This window comes from Protomyctophum parallelum (genome assembly GCF_964188405.1).
Source record: "Protomyctophum parallelum genome assembly, chromosome: 5".
Lineage (NCBI taxonomy): Eukaryota > Metazoa > Chordata > Actinopteri > Myctophiformes > Myctophidae > Protomyctophum > Protomyctophum parallelum.
This window is the reverse complement of record NC_139702.1, coordinates 17,553,400-17,568,718: the sequence shown is the minus strand read 5'-3', so window position 1 is coordinate 17,568,718 and position 15,319 is coordinate 17,553,400. Positions and strand designations below refer to the sequence as shown.

Genomic DNA, 15,319 nt, shown 5'->3' with positions numbered 1-15,319 from the left:
TGAAATGGAGTTGGAACAACTAAGGTTCGGGAGGTTTGGCCAAGCAGAAGACAACCCACCTGCCTGCCATCTCCTCCCTTGCCAACCAATACTCCACCCTTGCCAACCATGCCACCACTCACCCACTTCCAACTAGCCTGGCCACTCCTACGTCGCCCATTACCGTGGGTACTTAAACTCAACCGTCAAAAAAGTGCCCTGTGCCAGTTTCTTGTAACCCACCCTCCCTCCCTTCTCCATACTCGCAGGTTCCAGAAAGGGGTTTCTACTATATCACTCAGGCCCACGCCTCGACCCCTAAGCCAAAGTATCTGGGTCCGCCCCCTCGAACCTCGGGTCCCACTATGTATTCATCTAAGCCTTGGCCGTTCATGTCGTGCGTAATTCTGTGCCTCGCACTATACGCACCCATGGACGACCTTGCTGCTTCCCTATGTATTCCATGCCTGGTCGTTTATACTGCGCGTCCCATGCTCGCATGTCAGAGCGCACTCATAGACGATCATGCTGCTTCACTACGTATTCCAAGCCTTGGCCGTTCATGTCGTGCGTAATCTGTGCTTCGCACTCTATGCACCCATGGACGACCATGCTGCCTCACTAAGTATTCCAAGCCTTGGCCGTTTATACTACGCTCCCCATGCTTCGCATGAGGAGCACCCATAGACGACCATGCTGCTTCACTACGTATTCCAAGCTTGGCCGTTCATGTCGTGCGTAATTCTGTGCCTCGCACTATACGCACCCATGGACGACCTTGCTGCCATGCATGGCCGTATATACTGCGCGTCCCATGCTTCGCATGCCAGAGCGCACTCATAGACGACCTTGCTGGCCCACCATGTTGTATGCAATGGATGTTTATGTTGTACAACCATACCCCGCTTTCTTACTTCATGCAATGGCATTCGTGACAGCAATGACCATTCTCCACCCTCGTTCAATAAACCATCTTAAAGGGTTCCCATGTCTGATGTTTGGTCTTTCCTAGTGAATTGATGAGTAAACCTTTGTGGAGATCTTCTCAGTTCTCATTGTATGCTAGTTACTGCCATTCAGGATGGAAAATGAAATCCATTTGGATTTGGGGAGAAGTAGTTTCATAAGGGGCTGGTATGAAGTACTTGATATAAAGAGAACATGTTCAGTTCACTAGTCTACACTCTACTCTACACCTGCCTTCATTTCATCTGATTGTCTGTCTGGCAGGCACTTAACAAGCGATCGTTAACTGAGAGAGGGGCAGAGAAGAGTGGCTTTGCTCAACTTCATTTATACTTATATTCTCCACTCTGATGAAGGTACATGTTCGATATATCATGCAGCCTTACTTATTAGCCTATGTTTTGTTTTTTTTGTTGCTTGAGGCCCGCGGATCACCAGTTTGACACCCAGGCACTAGATGATGCTAAATACTCTTTTCCGTCGAGGGGCATGACATGGCGTGTCTGCACAAAATTGTCTGAATTTCAATATCAAAGCCGTTACTACACAGCTAATACTGTAATGTGTGTATTTTGCTATGGTTATTACGAACAGCGTGTGCATTGATAAACCAGATGTTTTATTTATTGGAAGCTAAGCTGTGTATATACTGTACTTTATACTGTACTTATATTAGTTGACTGGAGTCAACTAGGCTTCTAAAGCCTTACGAGGCCCTTTTCACCTTAATGTTCACCCCAGAATAAACGATTCATGTTGTTAATAGTGCCCTTTTGCTCATCATCATCCATCTATCCACACTCTTTCCCAGGCTCTGGAAGAGCTTGCCCCATCACATTCGTTCTGCCCCCATCCATTAATGTTTTTAAGTCATTCTGACCTGAGATCAAATTCATACGAGGTTTCCACTGGAGACACACTGGTCTGATTAACCCATTCTGACCTGAGATCAGATTCTAAAAATGTCAGTCGTTCTTTGATTTTTCAAAAATAGCAGACCTACAAGCTCGTAGCACGCCACTCGGTGGCACGCTACGAGCTTGTAGATCTGCTATTTTTCAATAGCTAAAGCATGACATGATGCTAACACCAAAATGGGTTCCCGTTCAGAATGGGTTAAGTCTCACCTTAAGACTCATCTTTTCTCCCTGGCTTTTTAATCCCTCCTGAGTCCATTTTATGCTTTCATGCTTCATATTTTTGTCCATTTTGATTGTGTTTTTCTCATTTATATTCTGTGTTCTCTTTTTCCTGTTCTCTGTTTTGCCACCGATGGTCAACTGATGGTCAACCTTGGTTGTTTTAAAACGTTGCTCTATGAATAAAGTTTGATTTGATTTGATTTTGATTATCCATCCATCCATCCATCCATCCATGAGGCGACGGCGGTTCGAATCCCGGCTCCTCCTCCTCCTGTCTACATGTCAAAGTGTCCTTGGGCAAGGCACTGAACCCCACATTGCTCCCGATGTGCTGGTTGGTATACCTTACATGGCTTCCGCCGCAATCTGTGTATGAATATGTGTGTGAATGTAATGCACAATCTATGTAAAGGTGTGTGAATGTGTGTGTGAATGGGTGAATGTAATGCACAATCTATGTAAAGGTGTGTGAATGTGTGTGTGAATGGGTGAATGTAATGCACAATCTATGTAAAGGTGTGTGAATGTGTGTGTGAATGGGTGAATGTAATGCACACTCTATGTAAAGGTGTGTGAATGTGTGTGTGAATGGGTGAATGTAATGCACAATCTATGTAAAGGTGTGTGAATGTGTGTGTGGATGGGTGAATGTAATGCACACTCTATGTAAAGGTGTGTGAATGTGTGTGTGAATGGGTGAATGTAATGCACAATCTATGTAAAGGTGTGTGAATGTGTGTGTGAATGGGTGAATGTAATGCACAATCTATGTAAAGGTGTGTGAATGTGTGTGTGAATGGGTGAATGTAATGCACAATCTATGTAAAGGTGTGTGAATGTGTGTGTGAATGGGTGAATGTAATGCGCAATCTATGTAAAGGTGTGTGAATGTGTGTGTGAATGGGTGAATGTAATGCACACTCTATGTAAAGGTGTGTGAATGTGTGTGTGAATGGGTGAATGTAATGCACAATCTATGTAAAGGTGTGTGAATGGGTGTGTGAATGGGTGAATGTAATGCACAATCTATGTAAAGGTGTGTGAATGGGTGAATGTAATGCACAATCTATGTAAAGGTGTGTGAATGGGTGAATGTAATGCACAATCTATGTAAAGGTGTATGAATGTGTGTTTGAATGGGTGAATGTAATGCACAATCTATGTAAAAGTGTGAATGTGTGTGTGAATGGGTGAATGTAATGCACAGTATATGTAAAGGTGTGTGAATGGGTGTGTGTGAACGGGTGAATGTAATGCACAATCTATGTAAAGGTGTGTGAATGGGTGAATGTAATGCACAATCTATGTAAAGGTGTGTGAATGGGTGAATGTAATGCACAATCTATGTAAAGGGGTGTAAATGGGTGTGTGAATGGGTGAATGTAATGCACAATCTATGTAAAGGTGTGTGAATGGGTGAATGTAATGCACACTCTATGTAAAGGTGTGTGAATGTGTGAATGTAATGCACAGTCTATGTAAAGGTGTGTGAATGGGTGAATGTAATGCACAGTCTATGTAAAGGTGTGTGAATGTGTGTGTGGATGGGTGAATGTAATGCACAATCTATGTAAAGGTGTATGAATATGTGTGTGAATGTGTGTGTGAATGGGTGAATGTAATGCACAATCTATGTAAATGTGTGTGAATGGGTGAATGTAATGCACAATCTATGTAAAGGTGTGTGAATGGGTGAATGTAATGCACAATCTATGTAAAGGTGTGTGAATGTGTGTGTGAATGGGTGAATGTAATGCACAATCTATGTAAAGGTGTATGAATATGTGTGTGAATGTGTGTGTGAATGGGTGAATGCAATGCACAGTCTATGTAAAGGTGTGTGAATGTGTGTGTGAATGGGTGAATGTAATGCACAGTCTATGTAAAGGTGTGTGAATGGGTGAATGTAATGCACAATCTATGTAAAGCGCCTTGCATAAAGGCGCTATATAAATGCACCATTTACCATTTAATCCATCTTTCCTCAGCTATTTTTGTCCTAACACAAACATTAAATGCCATTGATTGACAATGAATGGAGAATTTAAGTCATAATATGTTGACTATTTTCGTCCTACACCAGCATTAAAACCCATTCTGTACGGGAACCCCTTTCGGTGTTTTAACTAAGCATCATGTTATACTTTAGCTATTGAAAAAAAAAAAAAAAAATGCTATAAATCTTTGAATTATATATTCTTTCAGAGTGAACGTTTATTTTTTATTTTTTTTAACGTCAGGCCTAAATGGGTTAAATTCCCCATTGACAATGAATGGAGAATTTGTCACCATTTTGTCAGAGCAAATCCACACGTTATACGTCATGATGACAGTATAATTATACAATGATAGGAGCCCCCCTCACTTCACACAGGTGTGATTTTTTCTGTGGCTGACTGACTGACAGCACATCATTAACCCATTCTGACCTGAGATCAGATTCTAAAAAATGTCAGTCGTTCTTCGATTTTGATCTACAAGCTCGCGCGCTACGAGCTTGTAGATCTGCTATTTTTCAATATAGCTAAAAAAGCATAACACGATGCTAACACCAAAATGGGTTCCCGTTCAGAATGGGTTAAAAACCACCGCCTACACCACTCTGGCATGGACACACAGCGGTCTCTTTTCAGTCCCAGGGGGGGTTTGGTACGGGCACACACACACACACACACACACACACACACACACACACACACACACACACACACACACACACACACACACACACAAACACACACACACACACACACACACCAGGGGTGTTTTGGTACGGTCACACTCCGATACTCCTTGAGTGAGAAATTTAGAATGTGGTGAGAATGAAAGATCTCCCACTTTGAAAGAGAGAGACACCACATTTTTTATAGCAGGTGAGTTATTAATGTTCTCATGTCTGGTGTCTGGTGTCTGCTCTGCTCCGTGGTGTTTGTGGAGGTCTGGAAAGGGACTCCAGAATTAAGGCCCGTTTGTGGGAGAGACGTTTCCCACGTGTGTCTCATCCCTACCACGTACACAAGGTCTCTTTGTCCACGATATAGCAGTTAAAATGGTAAATGGTGCATTTAAATAGCGCCTTTTTCCAAGGCGCTTTACATAGATTGTGCATTACATTCACCCATTCACACACCTTTACATAGACTGTGCATTACATTCACCCATTCACACACCTTTACATAGACTGTGCATTACATTCACCCATTCACACACCTTTACATAGACTGTGCATTACATTCACCCATTCACACACCTTTACATAGACTGTGCATTACATTCACCCATTCACACACCTTTACATAGACTGTGCATTACATTCACCCATTCACACACCTTTACATAGATTGTGCATTACATTCACCCATTCACACACACATTCACACACCTTTACATAGATTGTGCATTACATTCACCCATTCACACACACATTCACACACCTTTACATAGATTGTGCATTACATTCACCCATTCACACACATTCATACACCGATGGCGGTGGAAACCATGCAAGGCACCAGCACATCGGGAGCAATTAGGGGTTCAGTGTCTTGCTCAAGGACACTTCGACAGTAACTCTGGGGGAGCCCACAGGGTTTTGAACTGGCAACCTTACGGTTACCATCCAGCCACTCTATAACCGCTGAGCCACCGCCGCCCCTGATAGTGCATGATTTGAAGCCTTGAGTCAAATCAAATCCAACATTGGAAAATTGTAACTTGCTTTCATACTGTATTTTGAGTATGTATTATATGTGGGACCGTGGGTGCTTTTCCTTTTAAGTAAGGGATAATATCTGGCTATAGGTGGTCATTGTCTGGAGATAGTTATAATGACCACCTAGCCAGATATTATCCCGCTTATTACATGACTATACCGAACATGAATTAACCCGCTCTGAACGGGAACCCATTTTGGTGTTGGCATCATGTCGTCCTTTAGCTATTTTTGAAAAATCGAAAGAACGACTGACATCTTTAGAATCTGATCTCAGGTCAGAATGGGTTAATCAGACCAGTGTGTGTCCAGTGGAAACCTTGTATGGATCTGATCTGATCTCAGGTCAGAATGGGTTAATACATTGACCCAAAACACAACAGAATAAGTATTCCGTAAGGTGGCGCTGGCTGCGTCTGGCCAGCTGGCAGGGCTGGAGCGGAAAAGAAGGAAGTGAGTTGGTCAAATATAGAATCCATTTTCGGGATTTTTACTATTTCTCGCTCAAATGTTTTCAAAAACATTTTTGAGAGCAACGTTTAGCTGAAAATGACACTGTGTGTCACATAGTGTGTGTGTGTGCGAGAAAGGCCGTCATAGGCAGACCTGTATCCCGGGAGAAGACAGACTATGCACCCACTGCACACAACATGAAGTGGAAACCGAGCTACACTTCCTAACCATCTGTCCATTGTACCAAGACATCAGAGACACATACTGGCTGTCCATTGTACCAAGACATCAGAGACACATACTGTCTGTCCACTGTACCAAGACATCAGAGACACATACTGTCTGTCCATTGTACCAAGACATCAGAGACACATACTGGCTGTCCATTGTACCAAGACATCAGAGACACATACTGTCTGTCCATTGTACCAAGACATCAGAGACACATACTGGCTGTCCATTGTACCAATACATCAGAGACACATACTGGCTGTCCATTGTACCAAGACATCAGAGACACATACTGGCTGTCCATTGTACCAAGACATCAGAGACACATACTGTCTGTCCACTGTACCAATACATCAGAGACACATACTGGCTGTCCATTGTACCAATACATCAGAGACACATACTGGCTGTCCATTGTACCAATACATCAGAGACACATACTGGCTGTCCATTGTACCAAGACATCAGAGACACATACTGTACTTCCCACAGATTACAACCACACACACGGAGATTTAGAAAAAATGACCAATGACAAAAAACTCCCATATCTGCTGGGCGAAGTACAACAATGTGCAAAAAACACAGTAGCAAGATTTGTGAGTTGCTGTGATAGGAGAAGGATGGAACACAACCACCCTAAAGACTAATCATTGTGTATATTCCTGCACTATACCTGCATCGAGTGATCTTGGTACATAGAAATTGATCTATTGAAGATTCTGACCTTCAAAATGTACATAATTTTTGTTTTGATTGTATTGTTGTATCGTTCTTTCTGCTTTGGCAATGTAAACGTATGTTTTCTCATGCCAATAAAGCCCTTTGAATTGAATTGTGGTATAGATACATGGCTGTCATGTTGGAAACGGCAGTAAATCAAGCGGGGAGCGGCCAGCCGCACAGCTGGTGCTCAGAGAGGGTCTGATTAGGCAGCGGTCGGTCTGTTATTAGAGCGGAGCGTTCTGTTATCGACACATAACTCACCGCTGAATTCATAGCGATTGACCAATCAGAATCAAGCATTCAACCAAGCCATGTAATAATGGGCACAATAGTCTATTTAAATCATTACGTTGACACATCATTTGGCTGAGTCTGTCAACATGCTGAGGGACCTGCTAATAATTCAGCGGTGAATGCAACCGAAATATATACACTCTCGCACGCACGCACGCACGCACGCACGCACACACGCACGCACGCACACACGCACGTAGCAACGCATGCATGCACGCACGCACACAGTGGTGTGCACAGACATTTAGAGGGGCAGGTGCTCAAGTGAAAAAAGGGCACCTTGTGCAGCGCATTTTGGGGCGGGAACCCATTTTGGTGCTTTAGCTATTGAAAAATAGCAGATCTACAAGCTCATAGCGCACCACGAGCTTGTAGGTCTGCTATAAATCTTTTTATCGAAGAACCACTGACATAGAGACATAGCTTTAGATTGTGTGGGGCCTAAATAATATAGTAGAAGCTCTAGCACCCCCTAGTGTCTATCTGTGCACGCACACACACACACACACACACACACACACACACACACACACACACACCCTACCTGGAAGCGGTGGAAGTCTTGGGGCTTGAAGTCGTTGGGCGAGCAGCCGCACCAGTCCACGATGTGTTTGTACTGACACTTACAGCCCAGCTTCCGGTTCCAGTTGGTGATGCGCAGGTTGTTGTCCACCATGCTGCCACAGAGGGCGCTGTTCTCCAGGACCGTGTGGAAGAAGGACTGGAAACACAGAGAGAGAAACAGACATTATTAACCCATTCTGACCTGAGATCAGATTCATACGAGGTTTCCACTGGACAACACACTGGTCTGATTAACCCATTCTGACCTGAGATCAGATTCATACGAGGTTTCCACTGGACACACACTGGTCTGATTAACCCATTCTGACCTGAGATCAGATTCATACGAGGTTTCCACTGGACACACACTGGTCTGATTAACCCATTCTGACCTGAGATCAGATTCATACGAGGTTTCCACTGGACACACACTGGTCTGATTAATTGACTATGCATGCACCTCCTGGTATTCCAACATCTCACTGTCATAAGCTCCAGACGTCCCAAAACAAACTAATCAGACTTTGACTAGGAATAGGGCCCACGACCCACCTCTGTGCAACACCATGTGATAGCATAGGTTGGCTCAGTGTGGAGGACAGAGTTAAACAACTGAAAACGGGACTAGCATTCCAGATTGTAAATGCAGCTCTGCCGTCCATGCCCACAGTGTCCATTTACCTCAAAAAGCTTTGTTTGCATCTAATTGTCTAATAAAATGATCATCTCAGGTCAGAATGGGTTAACAGAACATAAAGTGTAGAATCCACACAGTGAGTCAGACTCGGAGAGGTCATACTTGGCAGGTGGACGTGACGTTAGGCCGAGAAATACTGCATCAGCACGTCAACACCACAGCACAGAGTAGCTGTGTGTGTGTGTGAGTGTGTGTGTGTGAGTGTGTGTGTGTGTGAGTGTGTGCGTGCGTGCGTGCGTGCATGCCTGCGTACCTCAGCAGGCAGCAGAGTATAGGCGTAGAAGCGCTTCATGTTGGGCACCAGGGTGTGTGTGTGTTTGTGTGTGTGTGTGTGTGTGTGTGTGTGTGTGTGTGTGTGTGTGTGTGTGTACGTGTACCTCAGCAGGCAGCAGGGTGTATGCGTAGAAGCGCTTCATGTTGGTCACCAGGGTGTGTGTGTGTGTGTGTGTGTGTGTGTGTGTGTGTGTGTGTGTGTGTGTGTGTGTGTGTGTGTGTGTGTGTGTGTGTGTGTGTGTGTGTGTGTGTGTGTACGTGTACCTCAGCAGGCAGCAGGGTGTATGCGTAGAAGCGCTTCATGTTGGTCACCAGGGTGTGTGTGTGTGTGTGTGTGTGTGTGTGTGTGTGTGTGTGTGTACGTGTACCTCAGCGGGCAGCAGAGTATAGGCGTAGAAGCGCTTCATGTTGGTCACCAGGGTGTGTGTGTGTGTGTGTGTGTGTGTGTGTGTGTATAGGCGTACCTCAGCGGGCAGCAGAGTATAGGCGTAGAAGTGCTTCATGTTGGTCACCAGGGTGTGTGTGTGTGTGTGTGTGTGTGTGTGTGTATAGGCGTACCTCAGCGGGCAGCAGAGTATAGGCGTAGAAGCGCTTCATGTTGGTCACCAGGGTGTGTGTGTGTGTGTGTGTGTGTGTGTGTGTGTGTGTGTATAGGCGTACCTCAGCGGGCAGCAGAGTATAGGCGTAGAAGCGCTTCATGTTGGTCACCAGGTCGTCCTGGGAGCGCACCACGTACTCCACGAACACGCGGTTCAGCAGGAACCAGTCCGATCCGCCGTCCACCGAGATGCCCTCCGGGATCTTGCGGTCGCCCAGCCTCCACATGTGCGTGTCGCACTCGAAGAACAGCCGGTCCAGGCCTTGTTTTCGAATGAACCTGCAGAGGTTCCCATGAAATAAAACACAGTGTTGTTTTTGATGCAGCAAATTTAGATTTTAGTTTTAGTTTTTTTGTCTCTGGAAAACTAAATGGAAACTAAATTAAAACTATGCTATGGTGACTAAAACTATGACTAAATATACTGACAATTTCGTCAACAAATAAAAACTAGACTAAAATGTTAGGAAGGGACTAGTGGACAAGAGATCCAGTAAGTCATTTTACACTTGGTTGCATGCTGAAAATAGCCGATCTACAAGCTCACAACGCGTTGCGCTGCGACGCGTTGTGAGCTTGTAGATCGGCTATTTTCAGCAAGTGTAAAATCACTTATTATGACGGCAACAAGGCCCGCAAAAATAAATTTTAGTCGACTAAAATCTTATGACATTTAGTCGACTAAAACTAGACTATAACACTAAGACATTCCAGGTGACTAAAATGTGACTAAGACTAAGTGAAAACTATTTAGGAGACTATGACTAAAACTAAAATAGAAATTTGCTGCCAAAAACAACACTGATGCACATGCACACACACATGCACATGCACACACACACATGCACACACACACATGCACATGCACACGCACACGCAAACAGAAGTGTCATTTTGTCGTGGCGTGCCAGGCATCGGGGCGCCCTGGGGAGCAAGGTGCTTATTGGCCGGTCATGGTTTGGCGTTGATGAGTGTGGACAGGCTGCCACACGCACGCACGCACACACACACACACACACACACACACACACACACCACACACACACACACACACACACACACACACACACACACACACACACACACACACACACACACACACACACACACACACAGTGGGGTGGTCGACAGGTTGGCACACACAGGCCTCCGTGGGTTAAACACCAACCAGGTTAATTAATGAAGCCACAGATGGAGGCTAATTGGATTTAGACTCAGTCACCGCATGGCGCTGGCAGGGGTGTGTGTGTGTGTGTGTGTGTGTGTGTGTGTGTGTGTGTGTGGGAGGGGGTGAGAGTGAAGAAAGGTGACATGAGGGTCAGAACTATTATGATGAACTGTTTAAGGACCAGTTCTGAGTTCTGAGTTGTTTTGCAGACACTCCGTTGGTTTCCAACCTTTTTCATATCAAGGTCCATTATTTAATCTCTCAGAGCCAAAAACGAAATCATATTTTTGCTGTCTGTGACTCGGTGGATCAGATTGCTGTACTGATGTTTGTACAGTAGGAGAGATAACAGGCAAACGTTGATCAAAATAACTATTCTTCAACATTCTGTAATTGTGTAGAGTAGACTTTCTTGTAAATTCAGTAATGCAGATTTAACCGTTTAACGATTTGACTCTGGAGAGCGTAAAATAAAACCAAATGGACCCGGACGTGCGTGCGTGCGTGCGTGCGTGCGTGCGTGCGTGCGTGCGTGCGTGCGTGCGTGCGTGCGTGCGTGCGCCTCACCTAGCGTTGTCTCGGCCGTGAGACTTGATGAAGTTCATGTCTCTGTATTTGGACAGGAAGGACACCAGCTGACCGTTGGTCCTGAAGACGGAGAAAAAACAAACACACATGATTACAGACACACAGATATAACCTATATTCTACCATATACTACAGACACACAGATATAACCTACAGACACACAGATATAACCTATTATTCTACCATATACTACAGACACACAGATATAACCTATATTCTACCATATACTACAGACACACAGATATAACCTATATTCTACTTCAAACTCCATTTTAACCATCGAAAACACCTGTCCTAATTTGTGTTTTTTCATTTACTGTTTTTGTTTATTTTTAATACTTATTTTTGATGTTTTAGTCTCTCTGGCCTCCTCCTGGAGGAGGATCTTTTCCAAAATAATTATTTTAAATAAATGAAAACAGTAAATGAAAACACGGCCCCCCTCGCGTATTAGAAGGACAATATCAGTCACCAGAAAAAGGTTGGGTGTATAGGAAGGGGGGCGGGGCAGCTAAAATGAATATCAAATATCTAATTACTGAATCAAGTAATTGAAAAACTGTTTGGGGTGTTCACAAACGTGTTCCAAACGTGCCTCTAGCCTATGGCAGGCCAGTCTGGTGCATCTCAGAACAGACACACATATATAACCTAATATTCTACCATATACTACAGACACACAGATATAACCTATATTCTACCATATACTACAGACACACAGATATAACCTATTATTCTACCATATACTACAGACACACAGATATAACCTACAGACACACAGATATAACCTATATTCTACCATATACTACAGACACACAGATATAACCTATTATTCTACCATATACTACAGACACACAGATATAACCTATTATTCTACCATATACTACAGACACACAGATATAACCTATTATTCTACCATTTACTACAGACACACAGATATAACCTATTATTCTACCATATACTACAGACACACAGATATAACCTACAGACACACAGATATAACCTATATTCTACCATATACTACAGACACACAGAGATAACCTATTATTCTACCATATACTACAGACACACAGATATAACCTACAGACACACAGATATAACCTATATTCTACCATATACTACAGACACACAGATATAACCTACAGACACACAGATATAACCTATATTCTACCATATACTACAGACACACAGAGATAACCTATTATTCTACCATATACTACAGACACACAGATATAACCTACAGACACACAGATATAACCTATATTCTACCATATACTACAGACACACAGATATAACCTATATTCTACCATATACTACAGACACACAGATATAACCTATATTCTACCATATACTACAGACACACAGATATAACCTACAGACACACAGATATAACCTATATTCTACCATATACTACAGACACACAGATATAACCTATATTCTACCATATACTACAGACACACAGATATAACCTATATTCTACCATATACTACAGACACACAGATATAACCTATATTCTACCATATACTACAGACACACAGATATAACCTATTATTCTACCATATACTACAGACACACAGATATAACCTATTATTCTACCATATACTACAGACACACAGATATAACCTATATTCTACCATATACTACAGACACACAGATATAACCTATTATTCTACCATATACTACAGACACACAGATATAACCTATTATTCTACCATATACTACAGACACACAGATATAACCTACAGACACACAGATATAACCTATATTCTACCATATACTACAGACACACAGATATAACCTACAGACACACAGATATAACCTATATTCTACCATATACTACAGACACACAGATATAACCTATATTCTACCATATACTACAGACACACAGATATAACCTATTATTCTACTATATACTACAGACACACAGATATAACCTACAGTATATTCTACCATATACTACAGACACACATATATAACCTAATATTCTACTATATATACTTCTTCTGATTACAAACCAAATATATCGTACGTGTGACAGAACTATACCACTGCATATCAATTCAATGTATGACAGGTACATTGTTGATTTCGTCGAATACTTTTTTTCATTGATGCTAAACTAAAAAAGCTTTCTGGGCAGGAACCCCTTTTGTTGTTTTAAAGCATCATGTTATACTTTAGCTATTGAAAAATAGCAGATCTACAAGCTCCTATAGCGCGGCACTCGGGGGCACGCTATAAGAGCTTGTAGGTCTGTTATTTTTAGAAAAATCGTGAAAATGTGGCGCAAATCTTTGAATGCATATTCTTTCAGAGTGAACGTTTTTAACTCGAAATCTTTGCTTCTGGGAGGTGGGGGGTCCCTGAAACAACATATTTTCAGATAGGGGGTCCGCGGCCAAATACATATAATTCTGGGGGTCCTTGACATGGAAACGTTTGAGCACCAACTGACATTATAGAAACATGAGGTTTATCAGAAAACTGTCATGATTTAGAAGACATTTTGTAGAATGGATTAATTCAAGCCGATCTGAAATTCGATTTGGATCAACGGGCTGTCAATGGAGCGTATCGCAACTCTAGAGATTCCTCCCATTATGAGTGTGATGAATGGAGACCCTCCTCATATTATACTAATGTCCTCTTCTCATTTCACAGCCCACGGGGTCTTATCTGAGGAGGTGGTGGTCCGCCATAGACGCTTAACCCATCCTGACCTGAGATCAGATTCATACGAGGTTTCCACTGGACACACACTGGTCAGTCATTCTTCGATTTTTCAAAAATAGCAGACCTACAAGCTCATAGCGCGCCACTCGGTGGCGCGCTATGAGCTTGTAGGTCTGCTATTTTTCAATAGCTAAAGCATGACATGATGCTAACACCAAAATGGGTTCCCGTTCAGAATGAGTTAATCCATTTTGGGGCGGGAACCCCTTTTGGTGTTTATAGCATTATGTTGTGCTTTATAGCTATTGAAAAATAGCAGATCTACAAGCTTGTAGGTCTGCTATTTTTGAAAAAAATCGAAGAACGACTGACATAGAAACAGCTTTTTCAGAAAACTGTCAGGATTTTTAGAATCTGATCTCAGGTCAGGATGGGTTAACCGACTGACTGTTCACGTGCCAAATACCATACAAAGGGTTTCTCCATGCCGCTGTCTCTGTGTCTCTTGCTCTGTCTGTCTCTCTCTCTCTCTCTCTCTCTCACACACACACACACACACACACACACACACACGTGCACGCAGGAACGCACACACACACACACACACACACACACACACACACACACACACACACACACACACGCGCGCGTGCGCGCACACACACACACACGCGCACGTGCGCACACACACGCGCACGTGCGCACACACACATGCACACGGTGGGGGGAATCCAGGTCAAGCGCTAGATTTGCCACCTGAGTGGTCACCCCGTCCACCGGGTCTAGTTTGCTTACTGTCTGCCCTGTGGCTGCCCCCCCCCCCCCGCTCTGACACCCTGTCTGTCTGTCTGTCTGTCTGTCTGTCTGTCTGTCTGTCTGTCTGCCCTGTGGCTGCCCCCCCCCCCCCGCTCTGACACCCTGTCTGTCTGTGTCCCGCTGGGATCCACACACGCACACGCCTGCACGCATTCATGCCAGCAAGTACGTGCACGCACACACACACACGCATGTGCACATACGCACGCACACACAGAGCAAGGATGTGGCAGTCTGTCAGTCCATATGGCACGCACGCACTGTTTACATTTCCCCCCCTAAATGGCCTGCGTCTAATGGCTGTGACCTCATATCATCACATACTACACACACACACACACACACACACACACACACACACACACACACACACACACACACACACACACAGTGCCCTCATATCATCATAGCCCAGTTATAAACTTCATAACGATGTCCT

The 15,319-nt window shown here is 43.6% G+C and overlaps 2 protein-coding genes across 2 annotated transcripts in view; one reads left to right on the top strand and one right to left on the bottom strand.

The window, feature by feature from the left end:
- Positions 1-15,319, top strand: part of rps15a (ribosomal protein S15a) — a 619,775-nt gene that overhangs the window by 170,558 nt on the left and 433,898 nt on the right. The gene's annotated exons all lie outside the window — the stretch shown is intronic.
- Positions 1-15,319, bottom strand: part of LOC310858241 (xylosyltransferase 1-like) — a gene marked incomplete at its 3' end in the record, with an annotated part of 175,794 nt that overhangs the window by 58,349 nt on the left and 102,126 nt on the right. The window contains exons 6-8 of the mRNA XM_083764349.1: positions 11,371-11,451; positions 9,698-9,914; positions 8,048-8,224 (exon numbers count right to left, since the gene is read on the bottom strand). Of these exons, the coding sequence (XP_083620475.1) occupies positions 8,048-8,224; positions 9,698-9,914; positions 11,371-11,451 (475 nt within the window). The remainder of the gene's footprint in view (positions 1-8,047; positions 8,225-9,697; positions 9,915-11,370; positions 11,452-15,319) is intronic.